General features: G+C 51.4%; 1 protein-coding gene across 2 annotated transcripts in view; it reads right to left on the bottom strand.

The window, feature by feature from the left end:
* Nucleotides 1–27792, bottom strand: part of rabac1 (Rab acceptor 1 (prenylated)) — a 91286-nt gene that overhangs the window by 44071 nt on the left and 19423 nt on the right. The window contains exon 2 of one of the 2 annotated variants that reach the window (XM_038813548.1): nucleotides 11649–11738. In XM_038813548.1, the coding sequence (XP_038669476.1) occupies nucleotides 11649–11716 (68 nt within the window). In that variant the 5' untranslated portion in view covers nucleotides 11717–11738. The remainder of the gene's footprint in view (nucleotides 1–11648; nucleotides 11739–27792) is intronic. The other variant, XM_038813549.1, reaches the window with a different exon arrangement.

The following is a 27792-nucleotide window of genomic DNA, read 5'->3' as shown; positions in this document are numbered from 1 at the left end:
TTCAAATGAAGTTACTGTGAAAAGCCCCTAGTCGCCACATTCCGGCGCCTGTTCGGGGAGGCTGTTACGGGAATCGAACCGTGCTGCTGGCTTGTCTTGGTCTGCTTTCAAAGCCAGCGATTAGCCCTGTGAGCTAAACAGGGCTTTGCTTTATTTTTGCTTTGTTTTGCTTTAAAAAATACTTTTCCATTTCTGCTGTTCCACACCTGTAGAGTGGGCCGTGTGCTCCCCATACCACAATCTATTAAAAGTTGTGGGTCAGGTGAACTCCATGATACACTTTGGGGTTCTCTAAACCCTGACCATAACAAATTGGGGGCTCGAGGGCGATAAAAGTCTATCTATTGGATTGGCTTAGTGAACTAAAGACAGTGAGGGGTGAGCATATTGTGGTTGTTTTTCAGGTGTGCCACCGGTATGATGGTGATCTTCTTGAAGCAGGTGGGGATCCCAGAACGGAGTAGGGAGAGGTTGAATATGTCTGCGAACACATCTGCCAGCTGGTTCTGAGTGCATGACCAGGGATTCTGTCAGGACCCGTTACTTGCCGAGGGTTCACTTTCATGAAGGCCAATCTGACTTTGGAAGCTGTGACTGTGGGTATGGGTGTGTCTGGGGCAGTTGACAGCAGTTTGATGGTTTCCTGCTCTAACCAAGCATAGATTGAGTTCATCCGGGAGGGGTGTGCTGCGGCCGGAGATTCTGCTCAGCTTCGCTTTGTAGCTCGTTACATTGTTTAAGCCTTGCCACAGCCGACACGAGTCTGCAACGTTAGTCTGTGACTTTAGCTTGGACTGATATTGTCTCTTGGCATCCCTGGTAACTCTGTAGAGGTTGTACCTGGATTTCTTGTATAAGTCAGGGTCGCCTGACATAAACGTCTCAGACCTGGCCTTCAGTAGGGAGTCAATCTGCTGATTAAGCCATGGTTTCCGGTTGAGGAACGTACGACTTTCTTTGGCACGCAGTCTTCTACATATTTGCTGATAAAGTCTGAGACAGTGGGTGGCATCCCGTTTAGGGTGGTTGTGGAGCTCTTAAATATGGACCACTGACTGCAAAGCAGTCATGTAGCAGCTCTTCTGTTTCCTCGGATCGGCACAGCATAACCTTCTTAACTAGATTCTTCCGCTTCAGCTTTTGCTGTATGTCAGGGGAAGGAGCACAATCTTGTGGTGCGATTTTCTGAGCTGCGGTTGGGGGTTGGCCCTGATGGAACAGGAGATGTGTTGGTGGAGTTTCGCCAGTACACTCGAGATTTGCCTGGTAGAAGTCCCTGGCCACGATCGGGAACAATTTCTCTCGATCTACTCATGATTTCAAACACCTCTATCAAATCTCCTCTTAGCCTTCTCTCCAAGTAGAACAGTCCCAACCTGTCCAATCCATTCTCATAAGTTCTTATCCCTGGAACCATTCCTGTAAACCTCTTCTGCACTCTCTCCAATGTGTTCACATCCTTCCGACAGTGTGACTCCCAGACTGTGCACAATATTCCAGCTGAGGTCTAACTAGTGTCTTGTATAAGTTAAGCATAATCTCCGTGCTCTTGTCCTCTATGGCCGTATGAATAAAGCCCAGAATACTATTTACTTTATCAGCTGCTCACTCCACCTGTCCTCCCACCTTCAATGATCTCTACACATATACACACAGGTCCCTCTGCTCCTCGAACACCTTTTTTTTTTAAACAAACAATTTTATTGAGGTATTTTTCGGCATTGTAAACAGTTACAGACATCAACAAAAAGAAAGCAAAAAAGGCAAAAATGTGCAAACATCCACATACAATCAATACTTCAATCCGACCATACCGCACAAGCCCGCTCCTCTCCCATCGGCACTACCCGCCAATTTATCCCTCCTACTCTACTCTACTCTAACCTCCCCCTGCTGACGTTCACTCTCCCACAAAGAAGTCGATGAATGGTTGCCACCTCCGGGCGAACCCCTGTACAGATCCCCTCAAGGCGAACTTAATTTTTTTCCATACCCAGAAAACTCGACATGTCCGAAAGCCATAGCTCGGTCTTCGGGGGCTTTGAGTCCCTCCATGCCAGTAATATTCGTCGCCGGGCTATCAGGGAAGCAAAGAACAAAACATCGGCCTCTTTCACCCCCTGGACTCCCGGGTCTTCCGAAACCCCAAATATTGCCACCCCTGGACCCATCGCCACCCTTGTTTTTAGCACCCGGGACATGACGCCCGCAAATCCCTCCCAGTACCCTGTAAGCATTGGACATGTCCAAAACATGTGAACGTGGTTCGCTGGTCCTCCCGCGCACATAGCGCATTTGTCCTCTACCCCAAAGAATTTACTCATCCGAGCCACCGTCATGTGGGCCCTGTGAACGACCTTAAATTAAATCAGCCCGAGCCTGGCACATGTCGCGGTCGAATTTACCCTACTCAGGGCTTCTGCCCACAGCCCATCCTCCATTTCCCCGCCTAGCTCCTCCTCCCATTTAAGTTTCAGTTCCTCCGTCTGGGACCCTTCCCCCTTCATGAGCACCTTATAAATATCAGAGACTCTACCCTCCCCTCCTCCCCCCCTAGAGACTATTCTGTCTAGGATCCCCATTGGCGGGAGGCGTGGGAAGGATGGGACCTGTCTACGGACAAAGTCCTGCAACTGTAGGTACCTGAAATCTTTTCCCCTTACCAGCCCAAATTTCTCCTCCAAGCTCCTCAAACACGCAAAGCTCCCTTCCAGGAACATATCGCCCACCCTTCCCACCCCCGCCCGCCGCCATGCTCGAAACTCCCCACCCATACTACCGGGGGCAAACCAATGGTTGTCGCAGATTGGCGCCCAGCCCACCTCCCCTACATGCCTCCTCCACTGGCCCCATATCCGCAGGGTCGCCACCCCTACCGGGCTGGTGGAGTACCTGGCCGGCGGCAGCGGTAGAGGAGCTGTGACCAGGGCTGCCAGGCTGGAGCCCCTGCACGAAGCCGCCTCCACCCGCTCCCAGATAGACCCCGTACCCACCATCCACTTCCTTATCATAGCGATTTGGCCGCCCAGTAATAATTAATCAGACTCGGCAAAGCCAGCCCTCCCTCGCTGCGGCTCCTCTCAAGCATCGCCTTCTTCACCCGCGGAGATTTTCCCGCCCAGACAAACCTCATGATCATCTTGTTAACCCTTTTGAAGAAGGACTGTGGGATAAAGCACTGAAAAACAAACAGAAATCTAGGGAGGATTGTCATCTTTACAGTCTGCACCCTCCCTGCCAACGACAGCGGGAGTGCATCCCATCTCCAAAACTCCCTCTTCATTTGTTCCACCACCCTGGTCAAATTTAACTTGTGCAACCTCCCCCAGTCTCGTGCCGCCTGTATCCCCAAGTACCGGAAACTGTCCTCAACCAGCCTAAATGGTAGCCCTCTCAGTCTGTTCTCCTGGCCCCTTGCCTGCACCACAAACATCTCACTCATGGCCATATTTAATTTGTACCCTGAAAACCGGCCGAACTTACTCAGTGTTTCCAGTATACTCTCCATCTCGGACAGTGGGTCTGACACGTACAGGAGCAGGTCGTCCGCATAGAGAGACCCTATGTTCCACCCCGCCCCTAACCATCCACTTCCATCCCTTTGCGGCTCTCAGCGCAATCGCCAGCGTCTCTATGGCCAGCGCAAACAGCAGCGGGGAGAGTGGGCAGCTGTGTCTGGTCCCACGGTATAGTCCAAAATACTATAAAAGACACTTCTCTGTTTGTCCTGACGCTGGCCTTTGGGGCCTGATACAATAGTCTGATCCAATTCACCAGTCCCTCCCCAAACTCAAACCACCCGAGCACCTCCCATAGATAGCCCCACTCCACCCGGTCGAAGGCCTTCTTGGCGTCCATCGCCACCACTACCTCCACCTCCTTGCCCGTCGGGGGCATCATGATCGCATTGAGTAATCTCAAGTTGGCCGACAGCTGCCTGCCTTTCACAAACCCAGTTTGGTCATCCCCAATCACCTCCGGTACGCAGTCCTCAATTCTAATCGCCAGGACCTTTGCCAGGAGCTTGGCATCTACATTGATCAGGGAGATTGGCCTGTATGACCCGCACGTTTCCGGGTCCTTACCCCGCTTCAATATCAGTGATATAGTGGCTTGCGACATTGTCGGCGGCAGGGTCCCTCTGTCCCTTGCCTCATTAAAAACCCTCGCCAAGACCGGTCCCACTAACTCAGAGAACTTCCTATAGAACTCTACTGGGTATCCATCCGGCCCCGGGGACTTCCCCGACTGCATGGCCTTTAGGCCCCCCAATACCTCCTCCACTCGGGTCCCCCAGCCAATCCACTCGCCCCGCACCTACTGTTGGGAATGTTAACCCGTCCAGAAACCTTTTCATCTCCTCCGGTTCCGGCGGCTCCGAAGTATACAGCTTGCGATAGAAGTCCCGGAATACCTTATTCAATCCTGCCGGGTCCTCCACTCTGCACCCCGCCCCATCCATCACTCTACCTATTTCCCTGGCCGCCTCCCTCCTCCTGAGTTGCTGCGCTAGCAATCTGCTAGCCTTTTCCCCATGCTCGTACACCACGCCCCTCGCCTTCCTAAGCTGTTCCATGGCCCTACTCGTGGATAGCGCCCCCAGTTCCGCCTGTAGTCTCTGCCTCTCCCCGAGTAGATCCTCACCCGGGGACTCCGCGTATTCCTCGTCTATCCGACACATTTCCCTAACCAATCTGTCCATCTCGGCCCTGTCTGCCTTGGCCCTGTGGGCCCCAATTGAGATCAACTCTCCCTGCACTACTGCCCTCAGCGCCTCCCACAGGGTCGCCGCTGAAACCTCCCCCGTATCGTTCACCTGCAAGTACTTTTGCATTCACCTCCGAAGCCTCTCACAGATACCCTCCTCCGACAGCAGACCCACGTCTAGCCTCCATTGCGGGCGTTGGTAGTTCTCCCCCCCCCCCCCCCCCCCCCGACCTGCAGGTCTACCCAGTGCGGGGCATGGTCCAAGGTAGTGATTGCCGAATATTCCGTGTTCTTTACCTCCCCTATATAGTCCCTGCTTAGGACAAAGAAGTCTATCCTAGAATATACTTTATGGACATGTGAGTAAAACGAGTAGCCCCTTCCCGTCGGCTGTCTGGCTCTCCATGGGTCCACTGCCCCCATTTGCTCCATAAACCCTTTCAGCTCCCTTGCCATTGCTGGGACTTGGCCGATCCAGCCCGGGTCAAGGACCATGTTAAAGTCCCCCCCCAATTATTAGCCTACGAGAGTCCAGGTCCGGGATCTTCCCCAGCACTCTTTTAATGAAGTCCACATCATCCCAGTTCGGGGCATATATATTCACCAGCACTCTTCTCCCCTCCAGTCTGCCCCTTACCATCAGGTATCTGCCCCCCCTGTCTGCGGCTATGCCCTCCGTCTCAAATTGCACCCGCTTGTTGATCATGATTGCCACCCCCCTGGACTTCGAGTCCAAGTCCGAGTGGAAGACCTGGCGAATCCAGCCCTTCCTTAGCCTGGTCTGGTCAGACACTTTCAGATGTGTCTCCTGCAACATAATTACGTCCGCGTTCAGAGCCTGCAAGCGCACGAACACCCGAGCCCTCTTAACCGGCCCATTTAGTCCCCTGACATTCCAGGTCATCAGCCTGGTCGGGCGGCACAACCCCCCCCCCTTCAGATCTCTCCCACGTCAGCAAAAAAAACCCCCCCCCCCCCCCAAGCAACATTCCCGGATAACCCCACCCCTGCCACCCATTGGCTGTATTCTCCCCCCCCCCACCTGACTCACTTGACTAGCCAATCTGCTAGCCCGGTGACTCATCACTCCGGTGCCACCCTGTCTCATTTCCATTGTTTCCCCGTCCTCATCCCCACTCCCCGGCGCCCCATCCCCCTCTCCAACCCGCTGGAGCAAACTCACTGGCACAGCAAGGCATGAACACCAATAAAACAAAAACCCCCAACCCACGTCATTAACCCCCCTTGCTGGCCGGCCACCCTTAAGTTACAATACCGGCTCCAGTGCCCTCAGGGAGCCCCACAAAAAGTACCCAACACAACCAACAGACCCAGAAACGAAAAATCCACACGAAAAGGAAAAAAAAACAGCAACCAAAAACAAAGGGAAAAGTCCCAAATGTCCCGCATGGCACCTTTAGCACAGCAAACCATTGAACAGCAGTCCAGGCACATTCGGCATCCCTTCAAACAATAGTTCTCGGGTCCTAATTCGCCTCCGTGGGGCCTCTTTTCGGGACCAGCCCCTGATCCCTCGCAAAGTCCATCGCTTCTTCAGTCTCGGAGAAGTAGTGGTGTTGACCCTTATGCGTGACCCAAAGATGGGCCGGGAACAGCAGACCAAACTTCACGTGCTTCTTGAACAGCACCTCCTTGACTTGTTTAAAGGCTGCTCGCCGCCGAGCCACCTCCTGGCTTAGGTCCTGGTAAATGCGGAGGACACTGTTGTTCCACGCGCTCTCCTGGTGCTCTTCGCCCACCGCAGCACCCACTCCTTGTCCACAAACCTGTGGAACCTGATCACCATCGGACGGGGGGGGGGGGGGGGGGGGGGGGGGGGGGGGGGGGGGTCCCCCGGCCGCCTCTGCACTCTGTATGCCCCCTCCAGCTCCGTTGGTCGCGGAAAGGCTTCGGCCCCCATCAGCTGCATCAACAGGTCTGCCACAAACGCTGTGGCATCAGCTCCCTCCGGGAGGCCGATGATCTTCAGATTATTCCTGCGAGCTCTATTTTCCAACTCCTCCACTCTGTCCAGCAGTCTTCTTTGCCGCTCCTTCAGCCCGTCAACTTCTAACGCCGCAATCGTCTGCGCATCCACCTCCTCATCCACCGCCTCTCCCAGCTCCTTAACTTTTACATCCTGAGCATCCAGCCTCTGATTCAGCTGATCCACTGCCTTTTGAAGTGGGTCCAAGATGTCTGGCTTCAGCGACTCAAAACTGCTTTTCATCAGCTGTAGCATGTTTTCCAGCGCCTGGTGGATTGCTGAGTCAGAGGTCCGTGTGTCAGGCATCTTGGGTTTCAGGTCAGCTTCCCCTGCACATTGCCTCTGTCCCTTTCTCTCCCTCTTCATTTGTTTCCTGGTCTCCCGCGGTTCCATGCACTGCAACCCGCTCCTCCGCAATTCCACGGTCGCCTTTTGGCTGCTCCGCAGAATCAGTCGCTAAAGCCCCGCGGAGTGAGAGCCCGCCGAATGTGCGGCTCACTCAGTCATCGCTTTCACCGGAAGTCCCCTCCTCGACCACCTTAAGAATTTCTCACCTGAATGTATATTGTCTCTCCATAGTCCTTCTGCAAAAAATGCATCACTACACACCTCTCCTCATTGCACCACACACCTCTCCTCATTGCACCACACACCTCTCCTCATTGCACCACACACCTCTCCTCATTGCACCACTCACCTCTCCTCATTGCACCACACCTCTCCTCATTGCACAACACACCTCTCCTCATTGCACCACACACCTCTCCTCATTGCACCACACACCTCTCCTCATTGCACCACACACCTCTCCTCATTGCACCACACACCTCTCCTCATTGCACCACACACCTCTCCTCATTGCACCACACACCTCTCCTCATTGCACCACACACCTCTCCTCATTGCACCACACACCTCTCCTCATTGCACCACACACCTCTCCTCATTGCACCACACACCTCTCCTCATTGCACCACACACCTCTCCTCATTGCACCACACACCTCTCCTCATTGCACCACACACCTCTCCTCATTGCACCACACACCTCTCCTCATTGCACCACACACATTTCCTCATTGCACCACTCACCTCTCCTCATTGCACAACACACCCCTCCTCATTGCACCACACACCTCTCCTCATTGCACCACACACCTCTCCTCATTGCACCACGCACCTCTCCTCATTGCACCACGCACCTCTCCTCATTGCACAACACACCTCTCATTGCACCGCACACCTCTCATTGCACCGCACACCTCATTGCACCGCACACCTCTCCTCATTGCACCGCGCACCTCTCCTCATTGCACCGCGCACCTGTCCTCATTGCACCACGCACCTCTCCTCATTGCACCACGCACCTCTCCTCATTGCACAACACACCTGTCCTCATTGCACCGCACACCTGTCCTCATTGCACCACACACCTCTCCTCATTGCACCACTCACCTCTCCTCAGTGCACCACGCACCTCTCCGCAGTGCACCACGCACCTCTCCTCATTGCACCACGCACCTCTCCTCATTGCACAACACACCTGTCCTCATTGCACCGCGCACCTGTCCTCATTGCACCACGCACCTGTCCTCATTGCACCACGCACCTGTCCTCATTGCACCACGCACCTCTCCTCATTGCACCACGCACCTCTCCTCATTGCACCGCACACCTGTCCTCATTGCACCACACACCTCTCCTCATTGCACCACTCACCTCTCCTCATTGCACCACTCACCTCTCCTCATTGCACCACTCACCTCTCCTCATTGCACCACTCACCTCTCCTCATTGCACCACTCACCTCTCCTCATTGCACCACTCACCTCTCCTCATTGCACCACTCACCTCTCCTCATTGCACCACTCACCTCTCCTCATTGCACCACTCACCTCTCCTCATTGCACCACTCACCTCTCCTCATTGCACCACTCAACTCTCATTGCACCACTCACCTCTCATTGCACCACTCACCTCTCATTGCACCACTCACCTCTCCTCATTGCACCACACACCTCTCATTGCACCACTCATTTCTCCTCATTTCTCCTCATTGCACCACACACCTCTCCTCATTGCACCACACACCTCTCCTCATTGCACCACAAACCTCTCCTCATTGCACCACAAACCTCTCATTGCACCACACACCTTTCCTCATTGCACCACTCACCCCTCATTGCACCACTCACCCCTCATTGCACCACTCACCCCTCATTGCACCACTCACCCCTCATTGCACCACACACCTCTCATTGCACCACACACCTCTCATTGCACCACACACCTCTCATTGCACCACACACCTCTCATTGCACCACACACCTCTCATTGCACCACACACCTCTCATTGCACCACACACCTCTCATTGCACCACACACCTCTCATTGCACCACACACCTCTCCTCATTGCGCCACACACCTCTCATTGCACCACACACCTCGACTCATTGCACCACACACCTCTCCTCATTGCACCACACACCTCTCTTCATTGAACTCCATCTGTCACCTGTCTGCCCACTCCACCACTGTCAATGTCCTTTGGAAGTTCTACATTGTCACCCTCAGTTTACAATGTTTCCATCAATGATATTGGGTGGAGGTGGGGAGTCAGTGAGGGACAGCAAGGACAAGAGTCAGGTTGGGGTACAGCTGGGAACTCCTCTGCCTGCACACTGGCTCTGCCTGAAGACCCTCCAGTCACATAATAACATACGAATTAGGAGTAGGAGTTAGATTACTCGGTCCGTCTGGCCTGCTCCTCCATTCAATAAGACCACTGTTGATCAGGTCAACCCCACATTCCGTTCCATGTTCTCCAACCCCTGGGACTCCTCCCCCAACCGATAATCTTTCAGCCCCTTTGTTGGTCAATAATCTATCCACCTCTGCCTGAAAAGTAATTATGGCCCGGCTTCCGCCACTCGCTGGGGACGAGAGCTCCTCAAACCCGCAGCCCCCTGAAAGAAAACAGTTCTCCTCATCACCACGGCAAATGGGAGACACCCTTATTTATAAACGCAGTTCCCCAGTTCCAAGGCAAAACATCCTCTCAGTGGCACCCTGCCAAGCCCCCTCAGGATTTCACATACTCCAACAAGGTCATCCTGTCATCCTTCTAAACTCCCACAGGTTGGAGGCCCAGCCTGTCCAAGCCCTCATCAAAGCATAATCACAACTTTACCCCGGGATCAGTCAAGGAAATCTGGCCCGCACTGATTTTAAAACTATTATGCGAGTGACTGAACAGCAAGCCAGCCGATTCTGCAGTGGGGTGGGGAGGGCAACAGGACAGCAAGCCAGCCGATTCTGCAGTGGGACGGGGAGAGTGACTGAACAGCAAGCCAGCTGATTCTGCAGTGGGACGGGGAGAGTGACAGGACAGCAAGCCAGCCGATTCTGCAGTGGGGTGGGGCAAGAGACTGGACAGCAAGCCAGCCGATTCTGCAGTGGGACGGGGAGAGTGACTGAACAGCAAGCCAGCCGATTCTGCAGTGGGACGGGGAGAGTGACAGGACAGCAAGCCAGCCGATTCTGCAGTGGGGTGGGGAGAGCGACAGGACAGCAAGCCAGCCGATTCTGCAGTGGGACGGGGAGACCGACAGAACAGCAAGCCAGCCGATTCTGCAGTGGGATGGGTCGAGGGACTGAACAGCAAGCCAGCCGATTCTGCAGTGGAACGGGGAGAGCGACTGAACAGCAAGCCAGCCGATTCTGCAGTGGGACGGGGAGAGCGACAGGACAGCAAGCCAGCCGATTCTGCAGTGGGACGGGGAGAGTGACTGAACAGCAAGCCGGCCGATTCTGCATTGGGACGGGGAGACCGACAGAACAGCAAGCCAGCCGATTCTGCAGTGGGACGGGGAGAGTGACTGAACAGCAAGCCGGCCGATTCTGCATTGGGACGGGGAGACCGACAGAACAGCAAGCCAGCCGATTCTGCAGTGGGGTGGGGCAAGAGACTGGACAGCAAGCCAGCCGATTCTGCAGTGGGACGGGGAGAGTGACTGAACAGCAAGCCGGCCGATTCTGCATTGGGACGGGGAGAGTGACAGGACAGCAAGCCAGCCGATTCTGCAGTGGGACGGGGAGAGTGACAGGACAGCAAGCCGGCCGATTCTGCATTGGGACGGGGAGACCGACAGAACAGCAAGCCAGCCGATTCTGCAGTGGGACGGGGAGACCGACAGAACAGCAAGCCAGCCGATTCTGCAGTGGGGTGGGGCAAGAGACTGGACAGCAAGCCAGCCGATTCTGCAGTGGGACGGGGAGAGTGACAGGACAGCAAGCCAGCCGATTCTGCAGTGGGACGGGGAGAGCGACAGGACAGCAAGCCAGCCGATTCTGCAGTGGGGTGGGGCAAGAGACTGGACAGCAAGCCAGCCGATTCTGCAGTGGGACGGGGAGAGTGACAGGACAGCAAGCCAGCCGATTCTGCAGTGGGACGGGGAGAGTGACAGGACAGCAAGCCAGCCGATTCTGCAGTGGGACGGGGAGAGTGACAGGCCAGCAAGCCAGCCGATTCTGCAGTGGGACGGGGAGAGTGACAGGACAGCAAGCCAGCCGATTCTGCAGTGGGACGGGGAGAGTGACTGAACAGCAAGCCGGCCGATTCTGCATTGGGACGGGGAGAGTGACAGGACAGCAAGCCAGCCGATTCTGCAGTGGGACGGGGAGAGTGACTGAACAGCAAGCCAGCCGATCCTGCAGTGGGACGGGGAGACCGACAGGACAGCAAGCCGGCCGATTCTGCATTGGGACGGGGAGAGTGACTGAACAGCAAGCCGGCCGATTCTGCATTGGGACGGGGAGAGTGACTGAACAGCAAGCCAGCCGATCCCGCGGTGGGACGGAGCCAACTACAAGAGATCAAGTCGGTCGGTTCCGCGGTGGGATGGGAGACGGGGGGGGGGGGGGGGGGGGGGGGGGGTGTTTTAGGAGATGTTACCTGCCGGTCACGCCTGTAGCTTCATCCTCCTTGGTCAGAGTGAACACATCTTCAGCTTTTGAAGTCATGATCCCAAAAGTCAGCGCTATCCTGAGAAAAAGAACAGCATTAAATTGTTCCAGAAATATCTGCGGACTCTGACCAGAGCAGTGAAAACTAGAGATATCTCATTCCGAACAAATTAGACTGCATATGTTGCTTGTGGAGACCCCGATACGGGTGTGCCACACATAATCCATACAGTGCCTAGAGACCCCGATAATTAAGTCCCACACAGTCCATACGGTGTCTATAGAGACCGAGACCGCAATACTAGTTTCCCCACATACAGTCCATAGGGTGTCCATCGAGACCCCAATACTGTGTCCCACATACAGTCCATAGGGTGTCCATAGGGACCCACTACTCGGGTCCCACACACAGCCCTTGCGGTGTCTACAGGTCAAAATGCCCGTCTCCCACACACTGTCCATACGGTGTTTGTACAGATCCAAATGCTCGTCTCCCATACATAGTCCATACGATGTCCATAGAGACCCTAATACTCGTGACCCACAATCCATACGGTGCCTATAAAGACCCCAGTATCCGTGTCCCACACGAAACCCATACGATGTCTATAGAGATCTAAATGCTCGTGTCCTACACATAGCCAATACGGTGTCTACAGAGATCCTAATACAGGGGCCCACACACAATCCATACGCTCTCCATAGAGACTCCAATACTTGTGATACTCGTGTTTCACATGCAGTCCATACGGTGTCTATAGAGATCCAAATGCTCATGTCCCACACACAGTACATACAGTGCCTATTGTCAGGTGGATGTACCTTTAAGAAATGGGTGTTTATCAAATAGCTGCAGTGATGTCAGTGTGTGGGTGGAGCTGGGCTGTCTGTCTGCCTTTTACTTTTGTTTTAAGCTGGCAGCTGCAGTGTGTTTAATTCCGTTTTCAGAGTTGGAGAGCTGCATTCACAGCAAGATGATGTTATGATCTCTCTCTCTCTACAATCTAAAGAATGTCTCTAAATCACTTGATGTTTTCAAAGTAATACCTGTTTCTGGAGAGAATTTAAACCTGCTGTCTTAATTTAAAAAGGGTTTAACTTATGGATGTTTGGGAAGTTATTAAGGGTTAACTATAGAGTACTGTATCTTTTGGGGGGTGGTCAGGGTTGATACTTGATAAACTGTTTACTGTGAATTTATAAAATGTTAACTGGATTCATAGAATAAATATTCTTTTGTTTAAAAATACTTTAAGGTCTCTGTTGCATCACATCTGGAAAGTGGGCCCTTGTGCTCCCCATATCCAAAATCTATTTAAAGTTGTGGGTCAGATAAACTCCATGATATACATTGGTGTTCTCTAAACACTGGCCCGTAACACTATAGAGATCCAAATGTTCATGTCCCACACAAAATCCATACGGTGCCCATATAGACCCCAATATTTGTGTCCCACATACAGTCCATACGGTGTCTACAGAGATCCAAATGCTCATGTCCCACACACAGTCCATACAGTGTCTATAAAGACCCCAATTCTCGTATGGTACATACGGTATCTGGAGACCCCAGCCCATACGGTGTCTATAGAAGCATTATACTTGTGTTCCACACAGTGTCTGTAGAGATCGCTATTCAGATGTCCCACAATCTATACCCGGTCTATAGACATTCCTATACTCGTGACCCACACAGTCCACATAGCGTCTAAAGCGATCCTTATGCTCATGTACAACACACAATCGACAGTGTCCATAGAGACACAAGTATAGGGATCTCCATAGTGTCTATACAGGCCCTTATACTCATTTCCCACACACAGCCCATAGGGTGTCGCTGGAGATCCATATACAGGTGTCCCACGACCCCAGTCCATATGGTGTCTATAGCGATCCTTATACAAATATCCCACACAGGAGTCCATAGGGTGTCTATATAGAGAGATCGCTATTTAGATGTCCCACTGGTGTCTATAGCGATCACTATACTCGTGCCATATACATTCTATACGGTGTTTATAGAAATTCCAATACTGATGTCCCTCACAAATTCCAATGGTGTCTATAGAGATCCCTATTCTTGTGTCCCCCACAGAGTCCATATGGTGTCTGTGGAGATCCTTTTCCTAGTGTCCCACATATGGTCCATATGGTGTCTATAGAGAAACCTATACTCGTGTTCCACACAGTTCATATGGAGATCCCTATAATCAGATCCCACACACAGTCCATACTGTGTGTATAGAGATCCCTATACCGATGATACAAACAGTCCATTTGGTGTTTACAGAGATCACTATACTCGTGTCGGCCTATGGATTGGGAGCGGCTATTGCAAATGTCTATAGAGGTCCCATACAAAGTCCAAGCGTCTACGGAGATCCCTATACTTTTTGCCCCCACACAGTCCATACACTGTCAACAGAGATCACTGTACAAATGTCGCACAGAACAGTCCATCTGGTGTCTACAGAGATGCCTATTCAGACGCCCCACACACAAATATAACAGGTAAGACAGATGAACTGAGAGTTTGGATTACTGCATGGAAATATGATGTGAAGATGCCGGCGTTGGACTGGGGTGAGCACAGTAAGACGTCTGACAACACCAGGTTAAAGTCCAACATGTTTGTTTCGAATCACTAGCTTTTGGAGCACAGGTGGGGAAATTGGCTATAAGTTTCTGCTCGGCGATTCTGCGTTGTCGAGCATTCGGAGGACCGCCTTGGAGAACGCTTACCCGAAGCTTACTTGGACCTTGGATTCATGTCGCTAGTGATTCGAAACAAACCTGTTGGACTTTAACCTGGTGTTGTAAGACTTCTTACTGGAAATATGATGGAGTCATGATTAAAAGAGGGGCAGGACTGGCAGCTTAACATTCCGGGATATCGTTATTTTAGATGGGACAGAAGGGGAAACAATAGAGGTGGGGGAGTTGCATTGCTGATTAGGGAGCAGATCACAGCTGTGTTGAGGGAGGACATATTGGAGAGATCTTGTAGTGAGGCATTATGGGTGGAGCTCAGGAATAAGAAGAGCAAAATCACAATGTCGGGAGTGTACTATAGACCTTCCAACAGCCTGCAGGAGACAGAGCAGCAGCTGTGTAGTCAGATACTAAAAGGTGTGAAAAAAGCAGGGTAGTTGTGATGGGTGACTTTAACTTCCCCCATATTGACTGGGAATCCCTTACAGCCAGGGGCTCGGATGGAGAGCAATTTGTCAGGTGTGCCAAGGAGGGCTTTTTGATACCGTATGTTGACAATCCAACCAGGGAGGAATCATACCAGACTTGGTATTGGGGAATGAGCCAGGCCAGGTGATTATGTTCCAGTGCGGGAGCATTTTGGGCTCAGTGACCATAATTCTATAAGATTTTGGGTAATCATTTTTTTTATAAATGTTTTTTATTGAGTTTTCATATTTTATATATGACAAATTATTAGAGAGAGAGAAAAAAAAAAAGGAAAACACAAAAATTTAACATGAATATTTACAGGTAAGCCTCTTCATAACAACAATTGTGGCCGCCCCCTTTAGCCAGCATACATATTTTACATTCCCCAATATGGCCGAGGCACATGCATTTATTTATAGTTTGGTTTTGGGCCTTGGCTTGCCATCAAACCCCCATACCGAGCCCGTAACCCCCCCCCCTCCCCCCGACTACCTTCCCCCGATTCCCGTCCATTTTCCCCTGGTTCTTGGCCACCCGACTATTCTTCCTCATGTACGTTGGCCACAAACAGGTCCCGGAACAGTTGCATGAATGGCTCCCATGTTCTGTGGAAGCCGTCGTCCGACCCTCGGATGGCGAATTTGATTTTCTCCATTTGGAGAGAATCCGAGAGGTCGGACAGCCAGTCTGCAGCTCTGGGTGGTGCTGCTGACCGCCAGCCAAACAGGATTCTACGGCGGGCAATCAGGGAGGCAAAGGCAAGGGCATCCGCCCTCCTCCCCAGGAATAGATCTGGCTGGTCTGAAACCCCGAAGACCGCCACTATCGGGCATGGCTCCACCCTCACCCCCACCACTTTGGACATAGCCTTGAAGAAGGCTGTCCAGTACTCCACAACTCTGGGGCAAGACCAGAACATGTGGGCGTGGTTGGCCGGGCCTCTTTGGCACCGCTCACATCTGTCCTCCACCTCCGGGAAGAACCTACTCATACGGTTTCTCGTTAAGTGGGCTCTATGTACCACTTTTAGTTGCGTCAGGCTGAGCCTTGCGCACGTGGAGGTGGAGTTGACCCTATGCAGTGCTTCACTCCAGAGTCCCCACCCTATCTCCATCCCCAGGTCGTCCTCTCATTTCCTTCTTGTTGCGTCCAGTACGGTGTCGTCCCTATCTACCAGTCGGTCATACATGTCACTACAGTTCCCTTTCTCTAGGATACTTGCGTCCAGTAGGTCTTCCAGTAGTGTCTGTCGTGGCGGTTGTGGGTACGTCCTTGTCTCCTTTCGTAGGAAGTTTTTGAGCTGCAGGTACCGTAGCTCGTTCCCCCCAGCTAGCTGAAATTTCTCTGTCAGTTCGTCCAGTGTTGCGATCCTGACGTCCGTGTATAGGTCCCTGACTGTCAGTGTCCCCCCGTCCTGCCTCCACCTTTTGAAGGTGGCGTCAATCAGTGCTGGTTTGAACCTATGGTTGTTGCAGATGGGAGCCTTGTCCGACATTTTGTACAGGCCAAATTGCTGCCGCAGTTGGTTCCAGGATTGGAGGGTGGCTGTCACCACTGGGCTGGTGGAGTGTTTTTTGGGTGGGGATGGGAGTGCTGCCGTGGCGAGGGCCTGGAGGGAGGTTCCCATGCAGGAGGCCTCCTCCGCACGCACCCACTCGGCTTCTGGCTCCTGGATCCATCCCCTTACTCGCTCGGCTGTTGCCGCCCAATGGTAGAATTGTAGATTCGGGAGGGCTAGCCCCCCCCTGGATTTTGTTTTTTGTATGACCTTCTTTGGGATCCTAGCATTTTTACCCCCCCATACGAATGCCATGATATGTTTGTCCAGCGCTTTGAAAAAGGCCTTGGGGATGTAGATCGGAATGGATCTAAACAGGAAGAGGAACCTGGGCAGTACGTTCATTTTGATCGTCTGGACTCTCCCCGCGAGGGAGAGCGGGAGTGTGTTCCATCTTTGCAGGTCCTTTTTAACTTCCTCCGTCAGGCTGGTGAGGTTCCATTTGTGGATCCCTTTCCAGTCATGGGCTATTTGGATCCCCAGGTAGCGGAATTTATTTCGGGCTTGTTTGAACGGCAGCCCCTTTAGTGCTGCCCCCCCCCCCCCCCCTTGCGGGTGTACTGGGAAGATCTCACTTTTGCTCATGTTGAGTTTGTAGCCCGAGAAGGCTCCAAACTCTTTCAGGAGCGCGATGATTCCGTCCATGCTGCTTTGTGGGTCCGAGATATAGAGGAGCAGATCATCCGCATAGAGTGAGACTCTGTGCTCTCTACCTCCCCTTCGGATCCCCCTCCAATTTTTTGCTGCCCTGAGCGCGATTGCTAGCGGTTCGATTGCTAGTGCGAACAGCAGCGGGGACAGTGGGCATCCTTGTCTGGTGCCCCTGTGCAGCTGGAAGTATTGGGAGTTGGTATTGTTGGTCCGTACACTCGCCATGGGAGCGTTGTATAGGAGCTTTACCCAAGCGGTGAACCCTGTTCCAAGCCCGAACCGCTCCAGTACCTCTATGAGGTATTTCCATTCGACTCTGTCGAAGGCCTTTTCTGCGTCCAGGGAGACGATCACCTCGTGTTCTCTCCCCGGAGGGGGTCATTATCACGTTCAGCAGGCGCCTGATGTTCGCGGTAAGCTGTCTACCTTTGACGAAGCCCGTCTGGTCCTCTGTGACCACCTCAGGTACACAGTCTTCTAGCCTTTTGGCTAGGATTTTGGCCAGTATTTTGGCGTCTGCGTTCAGCAGAGATATGGGTCTGTATGACCCACATTCCGTTGGGTCTTTGTCTTTCTTAGGTATCAGCGAGATTGAGGCCTGTGCTAACGTGAGATAGAGAAATACAGCACAGAACAGGCCCTTCGGCCCACGATGTTGCGCCAAACTTTTGTCCTAGGTTAATCATAGAATTTTGGACAATTTGTCATGGCCAATCCACCCAACCTGCACATCTTTGGACTGTGGGAGGAAACCGGAGTACCCGGAGGAAACCCACGCAGTCACGGGGAGGATGTGCAGACTCCACACAGACAGTGACCCAAGTCGAAATCGAACTTGGGACCCTGGAGCTGTGAAGCAATTGTGCTATCCACAATGCTACCGTGCTGCCCTTAAGAAGTTAACCTACACTCCCTTATTCTACCCTAATCCAAGTACCTATCCAATAGCCGTTTGAAGGTCCATAAATTTTCCGACTCAACTACTACCACAGGCAGTGCATTCCATGCCCCCACTACTCTCTGGGTAAAGAACCTACCTCTGACATCCCCTCTATATCTTCCACCATTTATCTTAAATTTATGTCCCCTTGTAATGGTGTGTCCCACCCGGGGAAAAAGTCTCTGACTATCTACTCTATCTATTCCCCTGATCATCTTATAAACCTCTATCAAGTCGCCCCTCATCCTTCTCCGTTCCAATGAGAAAAGGCCCAGCACCCTCAATCTTTCCTCGTATGACCTACTCTCCATTCCAGGCAACATCCTGGTAAATCTCCTCTGCACCTTTTCCAAAGCTTCCACATCCTTCCTAAAATGAGGTGACCAGAACTGCACACAGTACTCCAAATGTGGCCTGACCAAGGTTTGGTACAGCTGCATCATCACCTCACGGCTCTTAAATTCAATCCCTCTGCTAATGAACGCTAGCACACCATAGGCCTTCTTCACAGCTCTATCCACTTGAGTGGCAACTTTCAAAGAACAATGAACATAGACCCCAAGATCTCTCTGCTCCTCCACATTGCCAAGAACCCTACCATTAACCCTGTATTCCGCATTCAGATTTGTCCTTCCAAAATGGACAACCTCACACTTGTCAGGGTTAAACTCCATCTGCCACTTCTCAGCCCAACTCTGCATTCTATCTATGTCTCTTTGAAGCCGACAACAGCCCTCCTCACTATCCACAACTCCACCAATCTTCGTATCATCTGCAAATTTACTGACCCACCCTTCAACTCCCTCATCCAAGTCGTTAATGAAAATCACAAACAGCAGAGGACCCAGAACTGATCCCTGCGGTACGCCACTGATAACTGGGCTCCAGGCTGAATATTTGCCATCCACCACAACTCTCTGTCTTCTATCGGTTAGCCAGTTTGTTATCCAACTGGCCAAATTTCCCACTATCCCATGCCTCCTTACTTTCTGATGTGGAGATGCCGGCGTTGGACTGGGGTGAGCACAGTAAGAAGTCTTACAACACCAGGTTAAAGTCCAACAGGTTTGTTTCAAACACGAGCTTTCGGAGCACGGCTCCTTCTTCAGGTTTTCCATTCACCTGAAGAAGGAGCCGTGCTCCGAAAGCTCGTGTTTGAAACAAACCTGTTGGACTTTAACCTGGTGTTGTAAGACTTCTTACTGTCCTTACTTTCTGCATAAGCCTACCATGGGGAACCTTATCAAATGCCTTACTAAAATCCATGGACACTACATCCACTGCTTTACCTTCATCCACATGCTTGGTCACCTCCTCAAAGAATTCAATAAGACTTGTAAGGCAAGACCTACCCCTCACAAATCCGTGCTGACTATCCCTAATCAAGCAATGCCTTTCCAGATGCTCAGAAATCCTATCCCTCAGTACCCTTTCCATTACTTTGCCTACCACCGAAGTAAGACTAACTGGCCTGTAATTCCCAGGGTTATCCCTATTCCCTTTTTTGAACAGGGGCACGACATTCGCCACTCTCCAATCTTCTGGTACCACCCCTGTTGACAGCGAGGACGAAAAGATCATTGCCAACGGCTCTGCAATTTCATTTCTTGCTTCCCATAGAATCCTTGGATATATCCCGTCAGGCCCGGGGGACTTGTCTATCCTCAAGTTTTTCAAAACGCGCAACACATCTTCCTTCCTGACAAGTATCTCCTCAAGCTTATCAGTCTGCTTCACGCTGTCCTCTCCAACAATATGGCCCCTCTCATTTGTAAATACTGAAGAAAAATACTTGTTCAAGACCTCTCCTATCTCTTCAGACTCAATACACAATCTCCCGCTACTGTCCTTAATCGGACCTACTCTCACTCTAGTCATTCTCATATTTCTCACGTATGTGTAAAAGGCCTTGGGGTTTTCCTTGATCCTACCCGCCAAAGATTTTTCATGCCCTCTCTTAGCTCTCCTAATCCCTTTCTTCAGTTCCCTCCTGGCTATCTTGTATCCCTCCAGCGCCCTGTCTGAACCTTGTTTCTTCAGCCTTACATAAGTCTCCTTCTTCCTCTTAACAAGACATTCAACCTCTCTTGTCAACCATGGTTCCCTCACTCGACCATCTCTTCCCTGCCTGACAGGGACATACATATCAAAGACACGCAGTACCTGATCCTTGAACAAGTTCCACATTTCACTTGTGTCCTTCCCTGACAGCCTATGTTCCCAACTTCTGCACTTCAATTCTTGTCTGACAGCATTGTATTTACCCTTCCCCCAATTATAAACCTTGCCCTGTTGCTCGCACCTATCCCTCTCCATTACTAAAGTGAAAGTCACAGAATTGTGGTCACTACCTCCAAAATGCTCCCCCACTAACAAATCTATCACCTGCCCTGGTTCATTACCAAGTACTAAATCCAATATGGCCTCCCCTCTGGTCGGACAATCTACATACTGTGTTAGAAAAGCTTCCTGGACACACTGCACAAACACTACCCCATCCAAACTATTTGATCTAAAGAGTTTCCACTCAATGTTTGGGAAGTTGAAGTCGCCCATGACTACTACCCTGTGACTTCTGCACCTTTCCAGAATCTGTTTCCCAATCTGTTCCTCCACATCTCTGCTGCTATTGGGGGGCCTATAGAACACTCCCAACAAGGTGACTGCTCCTTTCCTATTTCTAACTTCAACCCATATTACCTCAGTAGGCAGATCCCCCTCGAACTGCCTTTCTGCAGCTGTTATACTATCTCTAATTAACAATGCCACCCCCCCCACCTCTTTTACCATCCTCCCTAATCTTGTTGAAACATCTATAACCAGGGACCTCCAACAACCATTTCTGCCCCTCTTCTATCCAAGTTTCCGTGATGGCCACCACATCGTAGTCCCAAGTACCGATCCATGCATTAAGTTCACCCACCTTATTCCTGATGCTTCTTGCATTAAAGTATACACACTTCAACCCATCTCCTTGCCTGCAAGTACTCTCCTTTGTCATTGTTACCTTCCCCACTGCATCACTACGTGCTTTGGCGTCCTGACTATCGTCTACCTTAGTTGCTGGACTACAGATCCGGTTCCCATTCCCCTGCCAAATTAGTTTAAACCCTCCCGAAGAGTACTAGAAAACCTCCCCCCCAGGATATTGGTGCCCCTCTGGTTCAGATGCAACCCGTCCTGCTTGTACAGGTCCCACCTTCCCCAGAATGCGCTCCAATTATCCAAATACCTGAAGCCCTCCCTCCTACACCATTCCTGCAGCCACGTGTTCAACTGCACTCTCTCCCTATTCCTAGCCTCGCTATCACGTGGCACCGGCAACAAACCAGAGATGACAACTCTGTCTGTCCTGGCCCTTAACTTCCAGCCTAACTCCCTAAACTTGTTTATTACCTCCACACCCTTTTTCCTACCTACATCGTTGGTACCAATGTGCACCACGACTTCTGGCTGCTCACCCTCCCCCTTCAGGATCCTGAAGACACGATCAGAGACATCCCTGGCCCTGGCACCCGGGAGGCAACATACCTTTCGGGAGTCTCGCTCGCGACCACAGAATCTCCTATCTATTCCCCTAACCATTGAATCTCCTATTACTATTGCTTTTCTATGCTCCCCCCTTCCCTTCTGAGCCCCAGAGCCAGACTCAGTGCCAGAGACCTGGCCGCTGGGGCCTTCCCCCGGTAGGTCATCCCCCCCAACAGCATCCAAAACGGTATACTTGTTTTGAAGGGGAATGGCCACGAGGGATCCCTGCACTGTCTGCCTGTTAGTTTTCTTTCCCCTGACTGTAACCCAGCTACTCTTGTCCAGTACCTTTGGTGTGGCTACCTCCCTGTAACTCTTCTCTATGAACCCCTCTGCCTCCCGGATGATCCGAAGTTCATCCAGCTCCAGCTCCAGTACCTTAACACGGTCTCTGAGGAGCTGGAGTTGGGTGCACTTCCCGCAGGTATAGTCAGCGGGGACACCAGTGGTATCCCTCACCACCCACATCCTACAGGAGGAGCATGCAACTGCCCTAGCCTCCATCCCCTCTTACTTTACAGAATTACCTGCCCTGTGGACCAACTGGACCTCCGCCCTCCGACTCTGCTCCCAGTCAGCTGTACTCTAAACTCCTGGCTCCCTTCACGCTCTTTGATAAATATAGGAAATGAAATGTAAGGAACACCTTACTCCCTCCTCACCTAACTCCCTCAGTCACCAAACTCTCACTGTAGCACTCAAATGCCACAAGCTCAGCACTCTAGTGCAAACGTGGGTGGCAGTGTGCCCTTAGCTAGCGAGTCTGTGAACATCTCCCGCAGGTGCGGGGCCAGCGCTGTCGCAAATTTTTTGTAGAAGTCCGCCGGGAATCCGTCCGGTCCCGGCGCCTTCCCCGGATTTTGGGTAATCATGGTTATGCCCACATTCTCCACTTTGCTTTTGTGGGCAACACGGTAGCACAGTGGGTAGCACTGTTGCTTCACAGCAAATCAGGTTTGATTCCCTGCTGGGTCACTGTCTGTGCGGAGGCTGCACGTTCTCCGTGTCTGCGTGGGTTTCCTCCGGATGCTCTGGTTTCCTCCCACAAGTCCCGGAAGACGTGCTGTTAGATCTTTTGGACATTCTGAATTCTCCCTCAGTGTACCCGAACAGGCGCCGAAAACTGGTGACTTGGGGCTTTTCACAGTAACTTCATTGCAGTGTTAATGCAAGCCTACTTGTGACAATAAAGATTAATATTATAAAAAAAAAGAGCGACCCATGGTTGCTTAATTGGGCGAGGGTCAAATAAATCAAAATTAGACAGGATCTGTGGAATGTGTATTGGGAGCGGCTATTTGACGGCAAATCCACGTCTGACATGTGGGAAGCTTTCAAATGCCGGTTGATTGAAGAGCAGGACAGGAATGTCCCCGCAGAAATGAAGGATAGAAATGGCAGGATTCGGCAACCACGGATGACAAGGGAAATTTTAAACGTAGTCAAAAGGGAAAAGGAAGCATACGGCGGGTCGAGGCATCTTAAAAACTGATGAAGCCCTTGAAGAGCACAGTGAAAGTTGGAAGGAACTTGGACGTGGAATTAGGAGGGCTAAAAGGGGCCATGAAATATCTTTAGCAAAAATGGAAAAGGAGAATCCAAAGGCTTTTTATGCATATATTAGAGCAAGAGGGTTGCAAGAGAAAGATAAGGCCCACTGAAGGACAATGGAGGGAAGTTATGCGTGGAACCACAAGAAATGGGTGAAATCCTTAATGAGTACTTTGTATCGGTGTTCACCAGGGAGAAGGACATGACGGACGTGGAGGTCAGGGACATGACGGACGTGGAGGTCAGGGACATGACGGACGTGGAGGTCAGGGACATGACGGACGTGGAGGTCAGGGACATGACGGACGTGGAGGTCAGGGACATGACGGACGTGGAGGTCAGGGACATGACGGACGTGGAGGTCAGGGACATGACGGACGTGGAGGTCAGGGACATGACGGACGTGGAGGTCAGGGACATGACGGACGTGGAGGTCAGGGACATGACGGACGTGGAGGTCAGGGACATGACGGACGTGGAGGTCAGGGACATGACGGACGTGGAGGTCAGGGACATGACGGACGTGGAGGTCAGGGACATGACGGACGTGGAGGTCAGGGACATGACGGACGTGGAGGTCAGGGACATGACGGACGTGGAGGTCAGGGACATGACGGACGTGGAGGTCAGGGACATGACGGACGTGGAGGTCAGGGACATGACGGACGTGGAGGTCAGGGACATGACGGACGTGGAGGTCAGGGACATGACGGACGTGGAGGTCAGGGACATGACGGACGTGGAGGTCAGGGACATGACGGACGTGGAGGTCAGGGACATGACGGACGTGGAGGCCAGGGATATGTGTGTGAGCTCTCTTCAGAACTCGAATATATCAAAGGAGGAAGAGTTGAGTATCCTAAATTTCATTAAGGTAGATAAGTCCCCGGGGCCAGATGGGATCTATCCCAAGTTCCTGCGGGAGGCAAGGGGAGAAATAGTTGTGGAAACAACTGATATCTTTACATCCTCTTTGACCATAGGTGAGGTTCCAGAGGACTGGAGAATAGCCAATGTTGTTCCCTTGTTTAAGAAAGGAAGCAGAGATAATCTAGCAAATTATAAAACAGTGAGTCTGACATCAGTGGTGGGGAAGCTTTTGGAAAAAATACTGAGAGACAGGTTATGTGCACATTTGGAGGAAAATGGACTAGTCAGTGACAGGCAGCATGGTTTTGTCCGGGGAAGGTCATGTTTCACCAACTTGATTGAGTTGTTTTTGAAGAAGTGACAAAGAAAATTGATGAGGGAAGAGCTGTGGATGTAGTTTATATGGACTTTAGTAAGGCTTTTGACAAGGCCCCACATGGCAGGCTGGTGCAAAAACTAAAATCTCGTGGGATATTGGGTAGGCTGGCTAGGTGGATACAGAATGGGCTTGGTTATCGAAGACAGAGAGTAGCAATGGAAGGGTGTTTTTCAGAATGGAGATCTGTAGCTAGTGCTGTTCCGCAGGGATCAGTGCTGGGACCTCTGTTGTTTGTCGTATATATAAATGAGCTGGAGGGAAATGTGGGTGGTCTGATCAGTAAATTTGTGGATTACACAAAGATTGGCGGAGTTGCTGATAGTGCCGAAGATTGTCAGAGGATACAACAGGATAAAGATAGATTGGAGACTTGAGCACAGAAATGGCAGATGGGAGTTTAATCCGGACAAATGAGAGGTGATGCATTTTGGAGGATCAAATCAAGGTAGCTTTTTTTTAGTTAGGACATCAGGATCAGTAAAAAGGGCAGAAGGGCCTGTCCCTGTGCTGTACCTATCTTTCTTCTTTGTTGATGTCCCATAGACAGTCCATACAGTGTGTATAGAGATCCCTATACTCTTGTCCCCCAGTGTCATAGGTATCCCTATGCTCGTGTCCCCCACAGTCCACACGGTGTCGAAAGGTATCCCTACACTCGTGTTCCCCACAGTGTCTATAGATATCCCTATACTCATGCCCCACAGTGTCTATAGGTAGCCCTATGCTCGTGCCCCCACAGTGTCTATAGGTAGCCCTATGCTCGTGCCCCACAGTGTCTATAGGTAGCCCTATGCTCGTGCCCCCACAGTGTCTATAGGTAGCCCTATGCTCGTGCCCCCACAGTGTCTATAGATATCCCTATACTCGTGCCCCACAGTGTCTATAGGTAGCCCTATGCTCGTGCCCCCACAGTGTCTATAGGTAGCCCTATGCTCGTGCCCCCACAGTGTCTATAGATATCCCTATACTCGTGCCCCACAGTGTCTATAGGTAGCCCTATACTCATGCCCCACAGTGTCTATAGGTAGCCCTATGCTCGTGCCCCCACAGTGTCTATAGGTAGCCCTATGCTCGTGCCCCACAGTGTCTATAGGTAGCCCTATGCTCGTGCCCCCACAGTGTCTATAGGTAGCCCTATGCTCGTGCCCCCACAGTGTCTATAGATATCCCTATACTCGTGCCCCACAGTGTCTATAGGTAGCCCTATACTCATGCCCCACAGTGTCTATAGGTAGCCCTATGCTCATGCCCCCACAGTGTCTATAGGTAGCCCTATGCTCGTGCCCCACAGTGTCTATAGGTAGCCCTATGCTCGTGCCCCCACAGTGTCTATAGGTAGCCCTATGCTCGTGCCCCCAGTGTCTATAGATATCCCTATGCTTGTGCCCCCCAGTGCCAACAGGTATCCCTATGCTCGTGTCCCTCAGTCCACACGGTGTCTGTAGATATCCCTATACTCGGCCCCTCACAGTCCACATGTCTATAGATATCCCTATAGTTTGGTCTCCCACATTCCACACGGTGTCATAGAGTATTACAAACAAGGTACATATAACATACAGTGCAGAAGGAGGCCATTCGGCCCATCGAGTCTGCACCGACCCACTTAAGCCCTCACTTCCACCCCATCCCCGTAACCCAGTAACCCCTCCTAACCTTTTGGTCACTAAGCGTAATTTAACATGGCCAATCTACCTAACCTGCACGTCTTTGGACTGTGGGAGGAAACCGGAGCATCCGGAGGAAACCCACGCACACATGGGGAGAACGTGCAGACTCCGCATAGACCAGGGGTGGGCAAACTACGGCCCGCGGGCCGCATGCGGCCCGCCAAAGGTATTTCTGCGGCCCACCAAGTCATTAAAAAAAAAAAAAAAAATTTTTTTTAAAAAAAATTTTTTTTTTTTTTTTTAAATTTTTTTTTTTTAAAGGTTAATGGGTGGGGGGGCTGTTGGGTTACTTACTGGTATAGGGTGGATACGTTGACTTGAGTAGGGTGATCATTGCTTGGCACAACGTCGAGGGCCGAAGGGCCTGTTCTGTGCTGTACTGTTCTATGTTCTATATGAGGCGCCCAGAATCATAACCGGGTGAAGTAATTGTTTTACTTAATATACTATGCGGCCCTTTGTGAATTGTGAATTTCTGAATGCGGCCCTTGCACGGAAAAGTTTGCCCACCCCTGGCATAGACAGTGACCCAGCAGGGAATCGAACCTGGGACCCTGGCGCTGAGAAGCCACAGTGCTATCCACTTGTGCTACCCAACAACTTGTCCCCCACGGTGTCTAGAGGTGTTCCTATACTCGTGTCCCCCACAGTCCACAGGGTGTCGAAAGCTATCTCGGTCACGTGAGGAACTTTCAAGCGGTTATTGGATAGGCACATGGAGCACACCAGAATGACAGGGAGTGGGATAGCTTGATCTTGGTTTCAGACAAAGCTCGGCACAACATCGAGAGCCGAAGGGCCTGTTCTGTGTTGTACTGTTCTATGTTCTATACTCGTGTTCCCCACAGTGTCTATAGATATCCTTATACTCGTGTCCCCCACATACCACATGGTGTCTATAGATATCCTTATACTCGTGTCCCCCACATACCACATGGTGTCTATACATATCCCTATACCCGTGACCCCCACATTCCACATGGTGTCTATAGATATCCCTATACTCGTGTACCCCACATACCACATGGTGTCTATAGATATCCCTATACTCGTGTACCCCACATACCACACGGTGTCTATAGATATCCCTATATTCGTCTCCCCCCCACATTCCACACGGTGTCTATAGATATCCCTATACTCGTGTACCCCACATACCACACGGTGTCTATAGATATCCCTACACTCGTCTCCCCCCCACATTCCACACGGTGTCTATAGATATCCCTATAGCCGTGACCCCACATTCCACATGGTATCTATAGATATCTCTTTACTCGTGTCCCCCCACATTCCACACGGTGTCTATAGATATCCCTATAGCTGTGACCCCACATTCCACATGGTATCTATAGATATCCCTATACTCGTGTACCCCACATTCCACATGGTGTCTATAGATATCCCTATACTCGTGTACCCCACATTCCACATGGTGTCTATAGATATCCCTATACTCGTGTACCCCACATTCCACATGGTGTCTTTAGATATCCCTATATTCGTGCCCCCCAGCCCACATGGTGTCTATAGATATCCCTATACTCGTGTACCCCACATACCACATGGTGTCTATAGATATCCCTATACTCGTGTACCCCACATTCCACACGGTGACTAGATATCCCTATACTCATATACCCCACATTCCACATGGTGTCTGTAGATATCCCTATATTCGTGCCCCCCAGCCCACATGGTGTCTATAGATATCCCTATACTCGTGTCCACCACATTTCACACGGTATCTATAGATATCCCTATACCCGTGTCCACCACATTTCACACGGTATCTATAGA

This window comes from Scyliorhinus canicula, chromosome 12, assembly GCF_902713615.1.
Source record: "Scyliorhinus canicula chromosome 12, sScyCan1.1, whole genome shotgun sequence".
Taxonomy (NCBI): domain Eukaryota; kingdom Metazoa; phylum Chordata; class Chondrichthyes; order Carcharhiniformes; family Scyliorhinidae; genus Scyliorhinus; species Scyliorhinus canicula.
This window is presented reverse-complemented; position numbering and strand designations above follow the sequence as displayed.